This window comes from Apiospora phragmitis, assembly GCF_038363925.1.
Source record: "Apiospora phragmitis strain CBS 135458 chromosome Unknown utg000001l:1.0-2902119.0:1.0-2906034.0, whole genome shotgun sequence".
NCBI lineage: Eukaryota > Fungi > Ascomycota > Sordariomycetes > Amphisphaeriales > Apiosporaceae > Apiospora > Apiospora phragmitis.
The window spans coordinates 2,048,611-2,065,454 of NW_027117399.1; the positions used below are offsets into that span (position 1 = coordinate 2,048,611).

General features: G+C 51.4%; 4 protein-coding genes across 4 annotated transcripts; 2 read left to right on the forward strand and 2 right to left on the reverse strand.

Moving 5' to 3' along the window:
• Positions 1 to 6,914: 6,914 nt before the first annotated feature.
• PG994_000612 (uncharacterized protein) lies at positions 6,915 to 8,818 on the forward strand (the record flags this gene model as incomplete). The annotated part of the gene is made up of 2 exons (XM_066852021.1): positions 6,915 to 7,088; positions 7,169 to 8,818. The coding sequence occupies 2 exons, from the start codon at positions 6,915 to 6,917 to the stop codon at positions 8,816 to 8,818; spliced, it is 1,824 nt and encodes a 607-aa protein (XP_066722653.1).
• Positions 8,819 to 10,560: 1,742 nt separating this feature from the next.
• Positions 10,561 to 11,655, reverse strand: PG994_000613 (Homeodomain-like protein; the record flags this gene model as incomplete). Its single annotated transcript, XM_066852022.1, has 3 exons — positions 10,561 to 10,911; positions 10,977 to 11,204; positions 11,323 to 11,655. 3 exons carry the CDS (start codon positions 11,653 to 11,655, stop codon positions 10,561 to 10,563), a joined length of 912 nt encoding a protein of 303 aa, XP_066722654.1.
• Positions 11,656 to 13,975: 2,320 nt separating this feature from the next.
• PG994_000614 (uncharacterized protein) lies at positions 13,976 to 14,557 on the forward strand (the record flags this gene model as incomplete). The annotated part of the gene is made up of 1 exon (XM_066852023.1): positions 13,976 to 14,557. The coding sequence occupies one exon, from the start codon at positions 13,976 to 13,978 to the stop codon at positions 14,555 to 14,557; it is 582 nt and encodes a 193-aa protein (XP_066722655.1).
• A 721-nt stretch (positions 14,558 to 15,278) lies between these two features.
• Positions 15,279 to 16,841, reverse strand: PG994_000615 (uncharacterized protein; the record flags this gene model as incomplete). Its single annotated transcript, XM_066852024.1, is given in 6 exon segments — positions 15,279 to 15,474; positions 15,596 to 15,801; positions 15,813 to 15,917; positions 15,993 to 16,280; positions 16,340 to 16,641; positions 16,751 to 16,841. 6 exon segments carry the CDS (start codon positions 16,839 to 16,841, stop codon positions 15,279 to 15,281), a joined length of 1,188 nt encoding a protein of 395 aa, XP_066722656.1.
• Between the last annotated feature and the right edge of the window lie 3 nt (positions 16,842 to 16,844).

Consider the following 16,844-nt stretch of genomic DNA (forward strand, 5'->3'; position numbering starts at 1 on the left):
AGATGGGGGCTATATCGGTGTTGAAGCACTGTCTTGTCTCAGAAGCTTGTCCTTGAAAAATACGATTCTGGAGAACACGAGTCTGGTGAACGTGTGCAAGGTGCTCCTTCGCGGTTAGCAGGCAAATTGCCAGCAGCTCGGCAGTGTCTACCAGGCAGGCGCGGTGGAGGGTACCGTGAGCGTCTTCGTTGGCCGCTGTCGTGGAGTATTGACATGTTTGCTGCCGTGCCTCCCAACTCATGGGGGTGCTCGTTGGGGAGAGGGGAACCAGGTACGACTGATGCTGCATAACGGCGTCTTTTCCTGCGTCGTTTGATATGCTGCTGATTGCTGTTCAATGACCGGTGCCCTCCATTGCAGCAGCTAACGAAAGTTACGATGGCAAGTTGCATATAGTGCCTCGCAAATAGGTAGGAAGGCCAGACTGGTGGACCGGCCAAGGGTCATCCGAGCAGAATCAGAAGGCAGGAGGGGGGAGAGGATTATCGTTACTAAGCATTCATGAAGATGGATGGACTGAACGGCTTGTTATGAACGAACTGGTGCTTTCTGAAATGTCTGATGATGCTAGTCTAGCAAGATGAAGAAACTACTTGGGGCCACTGAACGGGGAAACTTCGTACGATGGGAGGGACTTCTCTCAAAAAACCAATTTAAAGGAGCTCCCCTTTATCATCTCTGGTTTTCCCGTCGTAGTCTGTAGCCTGCCCGGCATACTTGCGTGATACTACCTAGGTTGGTACGTAGTCCACCAGGCCGATGTACGGATAAGTACAGCAGAGCTGGACACGGTAAGCCCATCAAATGAGTTGAGATAACATGGAGCTTTTCCGTGTAGAGAATAAATATATTCTTTAACTATACATATATACGAGACAGTTTGGCTGATGCCCCTACTAAGTGGTATCTATCGGTAGGGGTGATTAACTCCCTCCCTCCCCCCCTTTCGCTAGCTGGCCGGCGATGACTTGCACGAAATTACGTCCCGTCGATGATTCATACCTTTTCGGTTCTTTTGGCTTTCTATATATGACTTTTGGACTCCGGTACGCCCGCCGATGTGCGTGATATGCCCCCTCCTCGGATTGTATTAAGAAACCGCCTGGCCCCATGCTTCTACGCAGGCTACACACATAGAATGAGAACGCAGTCCGACTTGACTCAAGGCATTATTTCTTGGGGATCAAACAACTCAGTCTTACGATGATATCAGCGGCAATCTACGGCAAACTATCTCGCTGGAGAAACATGTTAGTGATATACCGTTACGTCACCGCGGGAAGCAAGATATTCTTTTCAAAACGAATACCAAGGGAAAGATGTCAGGCACTGTGGCGTCGACAGTTTAGGCTATGTCAACACTGGGATTCGGGTATGACCTCGGATGGCTGTTACAGCTTGACAGCTTGGAGTATTCAACGGGCAGACTTGAGTCTTCGGGTCGTTTCTCATCTCCCGTAACGCGAATGCATATTTACAGACTCTCTCGTGCCCTCCCTCAGGGGAACTGACTAGGGTCTCTACTACGTAGAGAACGAAAGTCATCCTAGCACCTCTTTGGAGGCCGAGGCAGTAAGTCCTCCCTCCATGTTACTTTGGGTTAAAAGAGCGAGGGAAAAGGAAACCATCACCAACGTATCAGATAGAGCTTAACATCGTGTAGCTCCAGCCCAAGCCAGTCTTGATGTTGTTTCTGTTGCGGGGGTGGATCAGATCGGCCTTCCCGGCTTCTCTCTGCAAAATGGCCTGCAAACCATGGTATGTAAAAAGTCAAAACATTTATGTATATATTTAGTATCCGTGGGAGGTGTGGACGATCTGCACGGTACCACTCACATACATATGCACTTCCTCCTTCCTGTATTGTGCCGTTTCAGAGTAGGCGGAGTTGCCATCTCGTTTCAAGATGCTTGGCGGGCTGACCCCGGAAACAAGTCACGCCGGATGGAGAATGGGCAGTGCATGAACTGCAACAGCAATGAGCGAGTGCGCGTATAGTTCCATGATGCATCACATCCCAACGTGCCGGGAGGGAGTCTGTATGTTTTGGCTAGTGGGCCACAGAGAATGGGTGGCGGGAGCCTTTGTTTCTCCTTGGCTATATCCATTATGCCCGGCGTGCCGGCCATGTCGTGGCCTGACGATTCGTACGTCATACACAAAACCCCTGGGACAGAAACCAAAGCCAAGCCCGCCCACCCGCCTTGACCACCACCTGGGCTGGAGCTTGGATAGCTATATAAAAGTCTTGTCCTTCATGCCACGAGGTGTTAATGTGGTACCCGGGCCCAGCTGTGGCATGTCATGGTGGGATGGTGGGGTGACAGATACCTCCGCCCGGAAAGCAGCAACTTCCGTCAGTTGGTTAAAGGGGGTGGGTTTCGCTGCGCGAGGGATTCTTTCCGGACCCAGTTCTGGTCGTCCCCAATATATAGATTGTGCCCAATATGACATAATAATAATGAGGGATCAAGGATTGAAACAAACATATTGCCCTGGAAGAAGTGAGGGCGTTTGATCACTTGTGACATATCACTCAACTCACGAGGGAAGCTGATGACAGGTCTGGATCGAGAAGCTGAGCGCCTAATCTACATGTAGGAGTTATGTACAGAAGATGTAGCCCAGAGATAGTATTGCTGGAAGCTGTTGTGATTGGCTGGCCGTCGCGTTTAATCCAGGAATAAGAAAGAAGGCACCTCTTGTCAGGATACATAGCAATATGCAGATGGTACTTTGGGCTGACGTTGATGATTGAGTTCACTTCATGTCGAACTCCATATGCTTCACGGACCCGTCTATGATCCATTGTAAAAACAAGGTGAGTTTGATGAAAAGCACGTAAAACAGCCTAGCGGGAGCGGCATCCACGAATGGGTCCCGTCTCTTAAGATGGAGATCGTGAAATTACCCTCTCTTGATGCTTGCTGGTCTGCAAGTCGACATAAAATTAAGTCTATGAGTTCGACATCGTGAGATAGTTAATAACAAGTCGTCGGAAGTAATTTCTGTTTGTTTGCCGAAGAATTGGTCCACTGTTGGTGGTCGGTTTCAGTCGCAATCGATAAGGCGCGTGCCGTCCCGGTGCGCATCTGTGGATGTGTAAGTTAAAAAAGCTCCAGAGAGAGTTGAAGATACGCCCGTTCCGTTCCAGACCGCGGAAAGACCAGACTGCTGGACGGGCGCTGGGGTGGATAAACGGCCATGTCCAAGCCAGAATAGGGCACGTTTTTTTTTTTTTTTTTTTTTTTTGGTTTCCAGTTCTTCTTCAAGATTCCCTGATGCGTCAGGTGGCATCCCCACTGCATAAAGAAAAAGGATCAGCGGGAATGGCACAATGGCACAATGGCCTTGAGCCGGCCGTTGGAAGATATCGTTTCAGCACTATACTGTGGATCAAACATGTATTCGTAGGCAAATCGCGACTGAGAAACAGATTTGCCGTTGCTCAGGCACGACCGTTCCACTGATGATATATGCATTTCTCTATCCTAGATAAGTAGGTAGTAAAGGAAGAGGGTCCGGTATATTGGGATTGATCGGGCGCGTGTCAAACAGCAGTTTCTCAGTTGCGTTGATAAGTTGCCGGCGAAAAAAAGTTTATATTGAGGAATGAGACGAATGCAGTCGCCAGATGCCATTGGTCCTTTTATCATGAAACAAGAATGCTTGCAGGCTCGGGGATTGAGATTATCAATTTTGGAGCTACGAAGTGGGAAGTATGAAATGCAATGCAGGGGCAGTATCGGGACTCAACGGGCGAACGATTCAACCTCCCGGCCAGACCTTGCTGGACCGACTACGGGGCTGACGGGCTCCAGGCACTGTGAGTTGTCAATGTTCAGGCTGTCTGTGTGTGTTGCCTTCGTCGTCTGGGCTGTGTAGTGTGAGTATTTCCATGGCATTCCCCTCGCCCCCCTGAGCTGGGCGAGTGGTGCGGATACACAGCAACCCAGAGATCGGACGAAGAGCTTCGCAAAGCCTTGTTTGCTTCAATGCTTTGAACGGATGTATCGCCACCTCAGACAATCGCATGAATGGAATCGGTCAAACGTACGTGTACTTGGAGGAGGAGTCCTGCAGGTAGTCCATCCCAGGGCAACAGCAGACGAAGGGGAAGAAGAAGATCAAGAAGAAGTCGCGCAGCAATAGCTGGGCGCAGTCCAGTCCAGTCTGCCTGTCCTTGCTGCCCTTTCCATGGGTACATACCTACAGTACGGCGTGCTTTGACGCTTGCCAGGCTGCCACGGACACCTCCATAGAGTGGGATTGCGAAGGGAAAAAGGGACGGGACCGATATTCGCTTGAACCCCTCTGATGGTTATTGTTTGGGAGTGTGAATGGTTCGGCACATTGCTGAGCATATCGAATTGCCTCTCTCGTGAAATATATATATTTGGCAGTCTCTGCGAATTCTGTTAACAAGCAATACCAACTAACAATGCAAGTTGAGCACACTTTTCTTCCTCCCCCCCTTTATCCGTGGCATCATGCAGAAGGTTCAAACTCATGCGTGCGATATGTTGACTTTGTAGCGGCATCCGTTCTTTTTTAGCGCAAAAGCTAAAGAAATGGCGAGGGGCCACCCACCCTGAAGAAGCGTTCCATCATTCCATGCTACCAAGCTACCCAAAGAGCCGTCCCTTGAATCTGGGACCAAGGACCTCGTGCAGACATCAATACAGCAGCATACAGTAGGTGCAGCAGGTACAGCCAGACTTGCAGGCTAGGCGTGCTATGCGGGACTTGGCCTGCTAGGTCGCCCTAGGGTCGCAATGTACTTTCCGAATAGGCAAGGTAGGCAATTGTAGCTACTAGAATCCAATATCTCGATCTCGCATGGGTGCTATAGGGACAACAAGATTGCCGCGACTGAGCTGCTTCAACTTCACATGCTGTGTATATCTGTATGCCTTGGGCAAAGCCAGTTGGGCTGAGGCTTGAGATTAGTAGCAGCAGATACGAACATGTCGACTGATGAATGTATTGCTTCGAGCTGCCTGATGGGCATCTATTGATCTATTGCGTTCCGTTCTTCACCAATCATCCGGGCTAACATGGATGAACGCTTGGGCTCTTGTTTCCCCTAGCAGGTGGTAGCAACATTAAAGAATTCCCACTTTTGTATTTCCTGCCTAAAGGGGCCGGGCTGGGTTAGGAGGGAAAAATTGAGAAACCGCCAAAGCAATTCTACGTGCATGTACATCAATGATAGGAAAGTCTGGGAACTCCGTATCATTCCATGCGAACAGCGAGCCACTCTGACAAATAACCAAGACATTCTCAGTTGTCTATCTCATGCGCTGGTCGCTGCAGCGTACTATGAGTTCGAAAAGGAAGAAGAAGAAATGATATCAATCCATCAAGATGTGTTTATCGCTACCATACCGTACTTGTCGCAAAGAACGAATGGCAGCATGTGTGTACATTCCACCACCACACCACATTAGTCAAGGCAAGCGCAAGCGCAGAAGCCAATCGTCTGGTACAAGTGGCTCAATACCAGCGGTACTACTGGGCTACTTGGGCCTACAACTAATAAAATCGAGAGAAGTCAGTGCTTTTGGGCAAAAGTCCCGGCTCCATGTTCCATGCGATTTTTTGATCCATCCATTGATGGTACATCCTCCATGCCCCCCTCCCCGCCTCCCCTACCTGGGCTTAGGTTAGTCTTATGAAATAGTTGATTGGGCCGTGTGCCCCCCGATCCCTCCCACCTGCCCCCCCTCCTGCATTTTTGTTCTTAACCCAACTCCCCTCCATTCGATCAGATCCATCCGCGCGCCCACTCCCGCCCACCTCGTTCGCTCAACCCAAGTCGAGTCAATTTATCCAGCACACTCTAATCAACCCTCTCTGCCTGCCCCATCGTCAACGGTCGCCCGCCCCTTCCCTCACATCTACCTCTCTCCCTTGGTTTGTTCTCTTTTACCATTGAACAGTACTTGGAGAAGGCGCCGACCAGGACAAACATCGACGACTACGACAAGACCACGACGACAAACGCGACACGGCATTCTATCAGTTGTTGGGGATTTGCGAGCTTTCCTCTTGTGTGTTCGCTGTATCATTTTCCCAAGTGACCACACGCGCCGCATCTCGCATTCAAGGTACACGTAGCGAAGGAAAGCCACGAGTGAAAGGGCATCAGGAAAACACGACCTCCCAGACAAAGAGTGAGCCCGAAGAGGAAATATCACAAGGTCTCGGGTCCTTTTTTTTCTCGAACCATCATCGGGCATATTCGTCTTCACCAAGCAAGACAAGCAGAACCAGACGAACATAGATCGGAGCATTAAAGACATCCTTCGAATCTACCGATCTCGAAAACCCCCACGCGCCTCACCGTCAAGAATCCTAGCTCGCATCTCTGCATCTCTTCATCTCTGCGCCGCGCCAGCTTGGAAACCCACACCGGTCTGCGAGCTCATTCGTCTTTGCCCGCCACCCGCGTTGTCGCACTGATTCAGATTCGGCACTGCTATACTGCGCCGCGCATCTCGGATCCTCTGTAACCCTTCAGTGCGCCTCCTTGACAGCCATCCACTCAGCTTTGTCCCAGCACAACCTGGTGTAAACTGAGATTTGCATAAAGGCCGCCTCTGCACTTCGAATTGGTTGCCACTTTTCGATCGCCATCGACCGAGCGGCGTTTGTACTGCACACCTATTCAGCAGGCATCCTTCAACGCGACAGTCATCTACACAGCACTCTGGGTGCCACAAGTTTCGAGAGACACATTGTGCCACGATGAAGGTACGCCATTAAATCCAGCGCTTGCCCGTCCTCCGACTTTGCCCCCCCCCTCTTCCTCTGCTGCATGTCGTCGTCGCATGGGAGTGTTATGCCGTTTCCCAAATGGAGCCATTTGCGATTGCATTTCTCGTATTGAGTTGCTTCAAATGCCCTCCACTATGCCCCCTCCCACGTCCAACCCCGCGCGCGAATCGCTCACCTCCGATTGTACTATTGCTAACTTGCTACGCATGATCCAGGCCCTCCGAAGATCCATCAAGGGCGATAAGGACAAGAATCCTCAGCTCGGCATTGCCCCGAAATCGGCTGTGGCCATTGTGCCACCCAAAAAGGTTAGAATCGCAGGAGCTTCACCGCGACTTTCAGTACTTCTACACATTCAGGATTCATGGCTGACATCTGTACTCAATAGGTCATTCGAGCTCTCTACGACTATACCGCCCAGTCAAACCAAGAACTCGGCTTTTCGCGAGGTGATTTCTTCCATGTGATTGGTCGCGAGAACGATTCGGATTGGTACGAAGCATGCAATCCTGCCTTACCCGATGCACGTGGCCTAGTGCCGGTGGCATTCTTCCAAGCCTTGGGACGAACCGAGAGAGACAGCGGACAATCAGACTCTGGACGTATGTCGGCCGGAAAGAACCCAGACCATGATTCAGGCTACTCCGAGACAAACGCTTCTTCTTTGCCACCAACACCTGCTCAAAGTAACCGAAGCTCCAAGAATGGTATGAAGACGGGTGCTATGGTCTATGGAATCGTCATGTACGACTTCGTTGCCGAACGTTCCGATGAGTTAGAAGCCAAGGCTGGTGAGGCTGTCATAGTCATTGCGCAATCAAACCCCGAATGGTTCGTTGCCAAACCAATCGGCAGACTTGGTGGACCTGGCCTGATTCCTGTGTCCTTCATCGAAATTCGAGACATGGGATCCGACGCACCCATTGCCAACGCACAAGATGCCGTACGGCGAGCAGGTGTGCCGAAGGTCGAAGAATGGAAGAAGATGGCAGCCGACTACAAGAACAGCAGCATCACCTTGGGCAAGTTCGCACCCGGCGGTGACCCAGACGGCATGGAACAAGCCATGGGGCGCATGAGCCTCCAGCAACAAGCAGGAAGCCGCGCAAGCCAGCAGCGCACTTCTGGGAATTATTCTGCGCAGTCACCGCAACAGCAAAGCACACAACAAGATTTCCAGAGTGCGGGCTCGCAACTACTCGCGCCCATATCCGCGCGTATACCGCGCTATTGTTTCGCAGAGGAGAAATACTGGTTCGTCATTGAGACGCAGCTGGAAGATGGTCGCCAGTGGGAGCTTTCTCGCTACTATGAGGACTTTTATGATTTCCAGATCGCTCTTTTGACCGAGTTCCCTGCCGAGGCCGGAAACACGAACACCCAGAAACGCACGCTTCCTTATATGCCTGGCCCCGTTAACTACGTGACAGACCAGATCACCGAAGGACGGTTGCACAACCTGGACGCGTATGTGAAGAACTTGCTGGGACAGCCGGAGTACATTTCAAGGTGCAACCTAGTGAAGCAGTTCTTTGCGCCAAGAGAAGGCGACTACGAGATCGATTTGCCGAACGGTGACGAGTACAGGCTTTCAGGGGGGTCTGCTCACTCATCGGCAGATTCGCCTGGAGGTGCATCGAGACAGTCTTCTCGGAACAACCTGAACGGAAATGGCTACGGCGGCCTCTCGGCTGCTCCGCGCCAAATGCAGAATGGCCAACCAGAGATGACGCGCCAGACATCGTCGATATCACAGCCGTCACAAGCCTCGCTATCTCCAGGGATAAGCCAGCCCGTGTCGGCATTTAAAGTTAAGCTGTTCTTCAACGGCGATACTTTCCTGATCCGTGTACCTTCAGACACCAACTTCCAGCAACTTTATGAGAAAATAGCAGAACGAACCAAACCGACAGGAGAACTACAGCTGTTCTACCGCGACGAGGCCAGCGGGGACAAGCTGAACCTGATGAGCGACAATGACCTTAACTACGCCTTGGACCACAATGAAAAGCTCGTAATTTTTGTTGAGCAAGATTGAGGATGGACAGGTCGTTCGGGAGAGTGTGGCACAGTTTTTTCGCTTCTTAATATACCCCCTTTTTCAGCCGTCCCGTGTGTCTTAACAAACATATATTATTACCTTGCGGTGAAAAGTCCTCCGATGATCGTCCATCGCTTTTGACCAATTGAGCCAAATGACACTTTCAATGTTTATTTTATCAATTCTTTCGATTCGTTGCATATACTATTGAGCTGTGCTTCCCAGTACTCGTCTGCTTGGCTGCCACTGCTCTAGCAAATGCACCTGCGTGCTCTTCTCTACAAAAGGATCATACACTCCTACTTCAAGGAGGCTGGTGCCCTTGGCTCTGTCGCCTCAGTTTACTGGCAACGCAGAATCGTCCTTCGCAAGGACATTCATCATGTCAAGCTGTCGTATGCATTCACTCAAAAGGGAGGAAAGGGGCGCCACGAGTCAATCGCTCGATCTCATGCATACAGAAAGGGATGTACGTATGAGACATTTCATCAGGACACATCTGCTTATTGGGAGGGCCATCATCGTGTTTGGGAGGAATCCACCCCCTTCAAACTCACTCGTACATTTTTCTCAATCCAAACGGATATACGAATTGGTATGAGAGGGATTTTTCTGGAAATTACCTTCAATTCTATTTTCGTCTCCCCTCTTTTTGTTCGCTACTTTTTCCAGCTTTTCCTTTTCTCACTCTATTTTGCTCTTATCTTGCTCTTCCGGCATGGCATGTGGGGGAGTTGTTTTCGACCAGTTTTGTTTTCGTTGGGAGCATCGACTTACTTGACGGACCTTTCCAAACGTCTTCCTTTCGTTGTGTATAGCGTTATAGTTCAGCGATGAACTATTGTCTTTATATGGGTTTATGGCCAATCAAGGGTGTTGGTTTGGCTGGGATTGTGGGAAACGTGCAGGAGGGGAGAGGAAGAGAGAAGGGAAGCCGGCCATGCAAATCGGCTGGGGATGATGCATGCCGGTCGAACAACGACAAAACATAAACACCACCACACATGATTAGGTGATGTGTGTACGGAGGGGGAGGGGAAGGGATGATTAGTTTATGAGTAGTCACGCATTCAATGGGGTATATGATATGATCAGGGGACTGGGGAACAGGAACCAAATATGTTACAAATTTGTTCTTTCACAACGTTCTCCTTTAGTTGAATGTTTCCGCTTCGATCCTTGAAGTGGAACGGTGATGGTGCGCATTGAAAAACACAAGTAGGTTCATGATTAGAGCAATTCTTCGCGGTTCTGATTGGAAAGAGAGAGGAATACATTCTGACGAGAGAACTAGTAAGCACAGTACCCTCAGTCTCACATGGACTTGGAGGAGGCAGAGCAGTATCTACTTGAGATAGCGTTGCGTACATGAGTCATCATAATTAGTAGTTGTTATTGCTATCTTTGGTGTTCTTCTCCGCAAATATGAGCCACTGTCCACCAGTTCCGTCGACATTGTAATGGACATGAGTAATAATAGTAATCTGAATCCAGTGATCGTTCGTGGCTCACTAATGAAAGGTCGACTCCCATCGACACGAAAAAGCAGAATTCGCAGGTACAGAGCAACCCTGTAAGCCTTACGCCACGCCGGACCGCAATGCAAGTACTCCATGTACAAAAGTAGAGACTGTTGTTGAAATAGCAGGGTCTGAACGCCTTTTCCCTAACCTCCAAGCACTCATCCTACTTGACATCTTTAACCAAGAGCCTTGGTACGATGTAATCACATCCCCATACTAGACGACAACGTGGGTACTCATGTGCTCAACAGCCTCCTTAATGGTTCTGAGCATGCGATGATTCACGCAGAAGGGGCATCGTAGCGGACGATCACTTTGCGATATGGGTCCACCACTCGAAATTGGCGTCAGCGTCAGCTCGTCAGGTGCCTGCGGGGTAAAGCGAGCGCCAGCGCCAGATCGGGGAGGGCCCGGCTGAGGGGGCGGAGCGTGGCCCGGCGTGGACAAGCCCGCGATGGGTGGCAGACCCGACTCCTGGCGCTCTCGTTCCTCGCGAGCAGCAGCCGCTTCGGCTTCCGCATCCGCCTCTTCCTGTTGCAGGGCTCGCAGCGCGTTCTGGAGGACGACCTCGGGGTCTTCGTCGGTGAAAGCGTCCACTTCTGGCGCATTAGTCATGGGCGGGTGCGCTCGACAGGGTTCTCGATGCGGCGGACAATCTCGTCGCGAACTCTGGCGCAAGTGCCGAGGGAGGCTTCGACGCCCACGACCCTCATGACAGCATCGCGAATGGCCGCGGGGCTGGTCTCCTGGTTGATGGTCATGAAGCGCGGTACGGCGTCGACAAGATAAGGAATATCGTCGGCAGGGTTGGGTGCACTGCCATGGCGGCGCTGTCTTCGTATCAGGAGCCCATAGCGCTTCTTGAAGCGATGAATCCAGCCAGGGAGAATTCGGGAGGGTTCTCGTCCTTGTAGCGCGGTAGCTGGGAAAAGATGGATTTGGCCTTCTCAGCTAGCTCCTCGTTGGAGGGGTTGCGACCGAGGAGACGACCTGGCCATGCCAGAGCAACACCAGTTTCTCGACATCGGGCCAATTGCCGAAGCGCAGACGCGACCCGCTAAATTGGCTGTCGTTGTCTAGGCGGGCATACTTGGGAGAGAGGGAATGGGAGATGGTGGATTGGGAAATGCTCTGGCCGAATTGGCTGTAGAACCATTCAATGCAGGCCTTGTGACTGGGGCGGGTGGTTTGCGAATGCGCCCAGCGACGGAGAGCGCGTCGCTGGTCGAGCGTCAGGGAGTGGCGCTCCTTGGGGCTCTCGATCGAAACGGTTGAATCGTCGGGATCATTAGTCACGTCCATGGCGGACATGATGGCGGGGGATTGGCAATAGTTCAATGGTAATTGTTCGAGATGCAATTTCAACTCTTCCTCCTACTCTTCTCAATTGAATAATTCGGGTGATTATTCACTCGACGGGCGCGCTGGACGAGGTGGAATCGACTTGACGCGACCTTGCCTACTCAACTAGGTGGGCTTAGTGCTTTGTCGGGGAGTGCATGTATTAGCTCAAAGTAAGCTCCAGGCGCGGTGTGGGTGGGGGAGGGGGGGGGATGTGGATTATCGAGTTGAGCTGAATATTCACGAAGGGAAACTTGCAGGAAAGAAGACGAGGAAATCCGAAAAAAGACGGATATGACTTTGGGAGAGCTTGGAGAGGTAATATTGGTTTGGCCCAACGAAGGAGAGATGGGTCCACCGCTGCTTGATTGGCTAGTAGGGGGAACGGCACGTGCATTTTTGCATATCCATCTATCCATCCAGATTTCATGCACTTTGGCCGTGTAACCACTATCTGACAGGAGTGACCCACAACCACCCTTTTACTGGCATCGACCACCGCCGTACCCTCAGTCAAGTTGTGATCCTGGCACAGGTCAGATCGGTGGTTTGAAGATCTACTCCGCAGAGTATGATGACTGCTGAGCCGTGCGTCACGAGTTGGGACAGTCATCTCCTCGATGGTAGAGCTGGTTGAGGACATCCGTCACGTCCTCGATAACTGGCGAGCTGTCCGAAGTTGGGCAAATCACGACGGTTTGCTGCTTTTCCTTGATAGGGGTAGCTCAAGTGAGCATGAAGCTGGATAGAGCCGCAATGGCGACGGCCTTGGTGTAGTATTGGATCATCACAAGGGTGTAGATAGGTCTTAAGAATCGAGAGGCAGTAGCTTAGGTAGGTTATATCGCCGGCGAAGGAAAACAATGCAGAGACGACAGATGAATTGAGTGTGATGTATGTGGCACGTGTGAAGACTCGAGTTTGGTCTTTCTATTTCCGCTAACCCCAAACTAAGCAGCGACGATGCGTTTGTTCCTGACACTAATCAACACCCAACTGGCAACATGGGCGTGGCTTCCTATCAAACGAGTCATGTACGAACCCGAGAGGCCGTTTGTCACCTTAGTGGACTTGCGATTTCCGTTCTGCCTTTTGGTAAGTGACTTTCGAAGTCTATCTATTTCTGCTTATTCCAGTTGTCTATCTATTCCTACTTATTCCAGTTGTTATCCCTCGTTATCCCAGTATCTCAGGGTAGATGGTTTCACCGTTTATTCGAGGAGTTACTTTTATTCCCTTCGGAGACATCTCGTTTATTCTAAGCCATGCCGCTGCCAACCCAGTTCTACGCCCTAGGGACCGATGGTACATACATCTACCGGAATGGTAGTTATTGGATTTGGTATGGCCTTTCCCACTACCGAATTACTATGTACTTATACTTGCTAACGAGGTCTGCCGGCTAAAGTAACAATATTCCAAGCCTTGAAGTCGAGGACTTGGTAAACAAGAACGCGATCAAGATTTTCCGTTGGGCTGCATTTGGGCCAACACGGGAGTGCTACTTCATATCATATGAGAGAACAGACGGCATCGTGCAATGTAAGAGTACTTGCTTGTGATCCAATGTACGTTACGGGGCTGACCAAGTGCAGTCTCCTGGGGTAAGGATTGCCCAGAACTGTTCATGGAGTGTCTTCTTGACTCGAAGGAAAACAATTACTGTCTAGACGCTGATGCGCAAGTTTGGTTCGGACCCGATGGCAGTTTTCTGGCATTAGACACAAAGACGATAAGGTGGTCAAGATTGCCCGAAGATCTTGAGCGCGCCTTACAGTCACTGCTGTCACCGAGCGGCTGGGTAAGCGACTTTCGGGGTCTATGTCTATTCCTTCCTATTCCAGTCGTTATTCCTCGTTATCCCAGTGCCTCAGAAGGAGGGGAGGTGGATTCACCGTTTATTCGAGGAGATCCCAGTCGTTGTTCCTCGTTATCCCAGTGTCTTAGTGTGGGGGGCGTTGGACTTACCCTTTATTCGAGGAGTTGCCTTAATCCCATCCTAAAACATCTCGCTTATTCCAAAAAGATTAATACTAACGCCGAAAGCTGGTAGGTTGGAGGACCGCCTAGTATCGTGGCATGGAACACAAATAAAGCATATTGTGTCGTGTCCGAGTCTGGCTCGTCATGGAGCTGTCATATTCCAGAGTCAAGCCACTTGCTAAAGCGCTCATGGGATGCACACAGAATGGATGAGTTGCTGTATGAGAAGAAGGTCCAAGTAAGTGGTGATATAAACCAGAAATTTCAAGTCAAGTCCAGCTAACAATGTAAGGCCGTCTCATTCAGTATGTCTAACCCAGATCACTACGTCTTCTCAAACTCAGATCACGACTACGGCCGCAACGTACCCGAAGATGACGAAGAGCTCTGCAAAATCCTCGATACTTCAGCACCAGAAGCTGTTCGCGAGAGACGTCTGAAAGAACGTGCGGGGAGGAAACTACGCCGTGAACTCCGCGAGGTCGCCGAACTCAAAGCAGAACTCGAGCAGAAGATATGGCGAGCCAAACTAGCCGAGCACTACTACGTATGGAAGACCGACGTGGACAGTTCTCTGTCGCCCTCGGCCCCGCCGCTCGCCCAGTTCCCGCAGTTGCCCGACGAGGTCTGCACATGCGAGGAGCTGGCGTGCAAGTTTGAGAAGGCGAAGGAGGGCGGGCTCGCTGCTTGCGAGCACGACCTCGAGCAAGTCCTCCGGGCATCTGGCAAATACAGTCGCGACTGGCTGCGCAAGGAGCGGCTACGATGGCATCCGGATCAGATTGCGAAAAAATGCGACCCAACCATGCGCGACCTACTAATCAAGCAAGCCACGACAATGTACGCACAATTCGAGGTTCTGATTGCGAATGAGCGTTCCTCTGTATGAACCCAATCAAGGCGTGATTCGTCAAGACAACGTAAAACTGAACAAATACATTATACAGGGAAAACGAAAAAGACGGACATTTTGACCCCGTGTTCTGGATACCATAGCCAGTAAGCGACTTTCTCGGTTTATTCCTTCCTGTTCCAGTGTTTATTCCTCCTTGTTGCAGTGTTTATTCCATTTATTACAGTGTTCATTCCTCATTCTATTGTTTGCACCATCTTATTTCAGTGCTTGTTCCTCCTTATTCCAATGTTGATTACTCCTGTTTCTACTGTTCCAAGAAGGGTAATACTTGCGCCAAAAGTCGACAGGTCTGATGCCACGCATTTGTAGCTCAGTTGTTTACACAAGGATACTGGGAATAATGAAGATGTTGGACGAGCATGGCTATCAAGGAACAAGGGAGCAGAGCAATGCGCTCGCCATCATCATTAGCCGACAGATGAACCCCGAGAACCCCAAGGTGTATTGGGCTCATGAGAGTTGCACGGTTATGACATTAGCAATGCAGTCCACAATCCTGGTATCACTTTCTTGCCCATGGCAGCAATGCTAGTTGCCTGAAGATGCATAACCGCGTATAATGAAGAACTTGAGAGGCGTAGCTAAAGTTGTGTGGTAACATCCCCCGATAGGTGCAACCCCCTTCAAGGCTTGTTCACCTCTGAAGGCTGGCAATTCCTCAGTATAGCTACAGCACGCAAGTCCCTATTCGTTCTCACTCGATTTGCTTGTCACACCCAATGCGGTTCAGGATTTCCTTTCGGGACTCCTTCCGGTCGCTAGACCTGCCCAACCGCAAGCCCGATGACTTCTGCTGCCGCCCATTGGGGCGCCTGCGAGCAGCCAGCAGGTCCACCGACTCGACGCCGACTTCCTGCTCGATAAGCCCCAAAACCTCCCTCGTGCACGTACTGCTGCTGCTTCTGCTTCTGCTCTTCCACCTCGGCCTCCTCGTCGTCATCGCTCCGGACGTCCTCGGCGCTGCTGCCCTTCAGCACGCGCACGGCGACGCGGAGGATGAGGAAGGACCACACGCAGATGACGAGTTCCAGCGCGAGCAGGAAGGTCAAGAAGCCCGTATGGATCCCGTCGGTGAGGCAGACCGTGCCCTCGGGGTCGTAGAAAGGCTCCAGCAGATGGGACCAGCCCTGCTCGGGGGCCGGAAAGGGGCCTGTAGGTCGTCTGCGGGGCCCTTGTAACAGGGCTCCGTCATGAATCGCGGCAGGTCGCGGTAAAAGCTCCAGCATACCATCAGGTAGAATATGTGGCGCGTCCAAGCCCACGTGAACATAAATAGGCCGAAGATGACGTCGCAAACCGTCTTGAAGCCGAGATATTTGAGACACTTGGCCAGCTAGTTCGGTTGTCAGCGGGTGATTGCAACGATAGGTCACCTATGCATGCACAGATGCGGCTACGAACAACTTACCGGGAAGACCAGCTCCACGGCGTCCATCAGCACCAATATCAAGTGGCCGACTCGGGTTAGGTGGTAGGCGTAGGATCCGGCGATCAAGGAGGTGGTAATGATATGATGGATTACCATTTCCCAATAGTCCTTCCGGGAGGCCTCGAGGTTCACTACAATGAGCTGCTGCATCCAGTACGCCCACTGCACCAAGAAGTACCCCTTCATAAGCTCATCGAGTTCCCTATGGGGCCAGCCCGCCCACAGGCCCTCGAGATTGAGAAAGTACGGCGACTGGTAGTATATGTACTGGACATCTGATTAGCTACGGGGAATCGTGTTAGGTTGGCCGGCTGGGGGCTAAGTACCATTCCCAACGGCCAGGCAGCGCTGTAGTAGGCCAGTACCCAACCCTGCTCCGCAAACCGCGTGACGTCCTTCTTTGTCGACGCACCCCAGGACCAGCCCAGAGGCACGAGGACATGCTGCATCAGAGCGGCGCGGATCCCGGTGCAGACCACGATGTAAAAGGCCACAAAGCACAAGTCGCTGGGCCCGCCGCCATACTTGCCGGTGCGCGGGTTGTAATACGACAGAGTCAGGAACTTGGACGTATAAGGGCCGCGCCGCGGGCACATAGAAGTGCGCGAAGAGAAGTGGGACGACGATACTGAGCGAGAGGCCTAGTATATCAAGTAAGTGACATTGTCGGCGATCGCTTTGGGAGATGCGGAGAGTGTTTTCTTATCATCTCCCAGGCGGCGGGGGCAGGGACATACTAGCCTGGTTGTCAAACAGCCATTGGGACAACTTGTTTGCTTTCTGGGCTATGGGAGGAGGTGCCCGCAATTTGGGGCTGGTTGCGCTCATGAT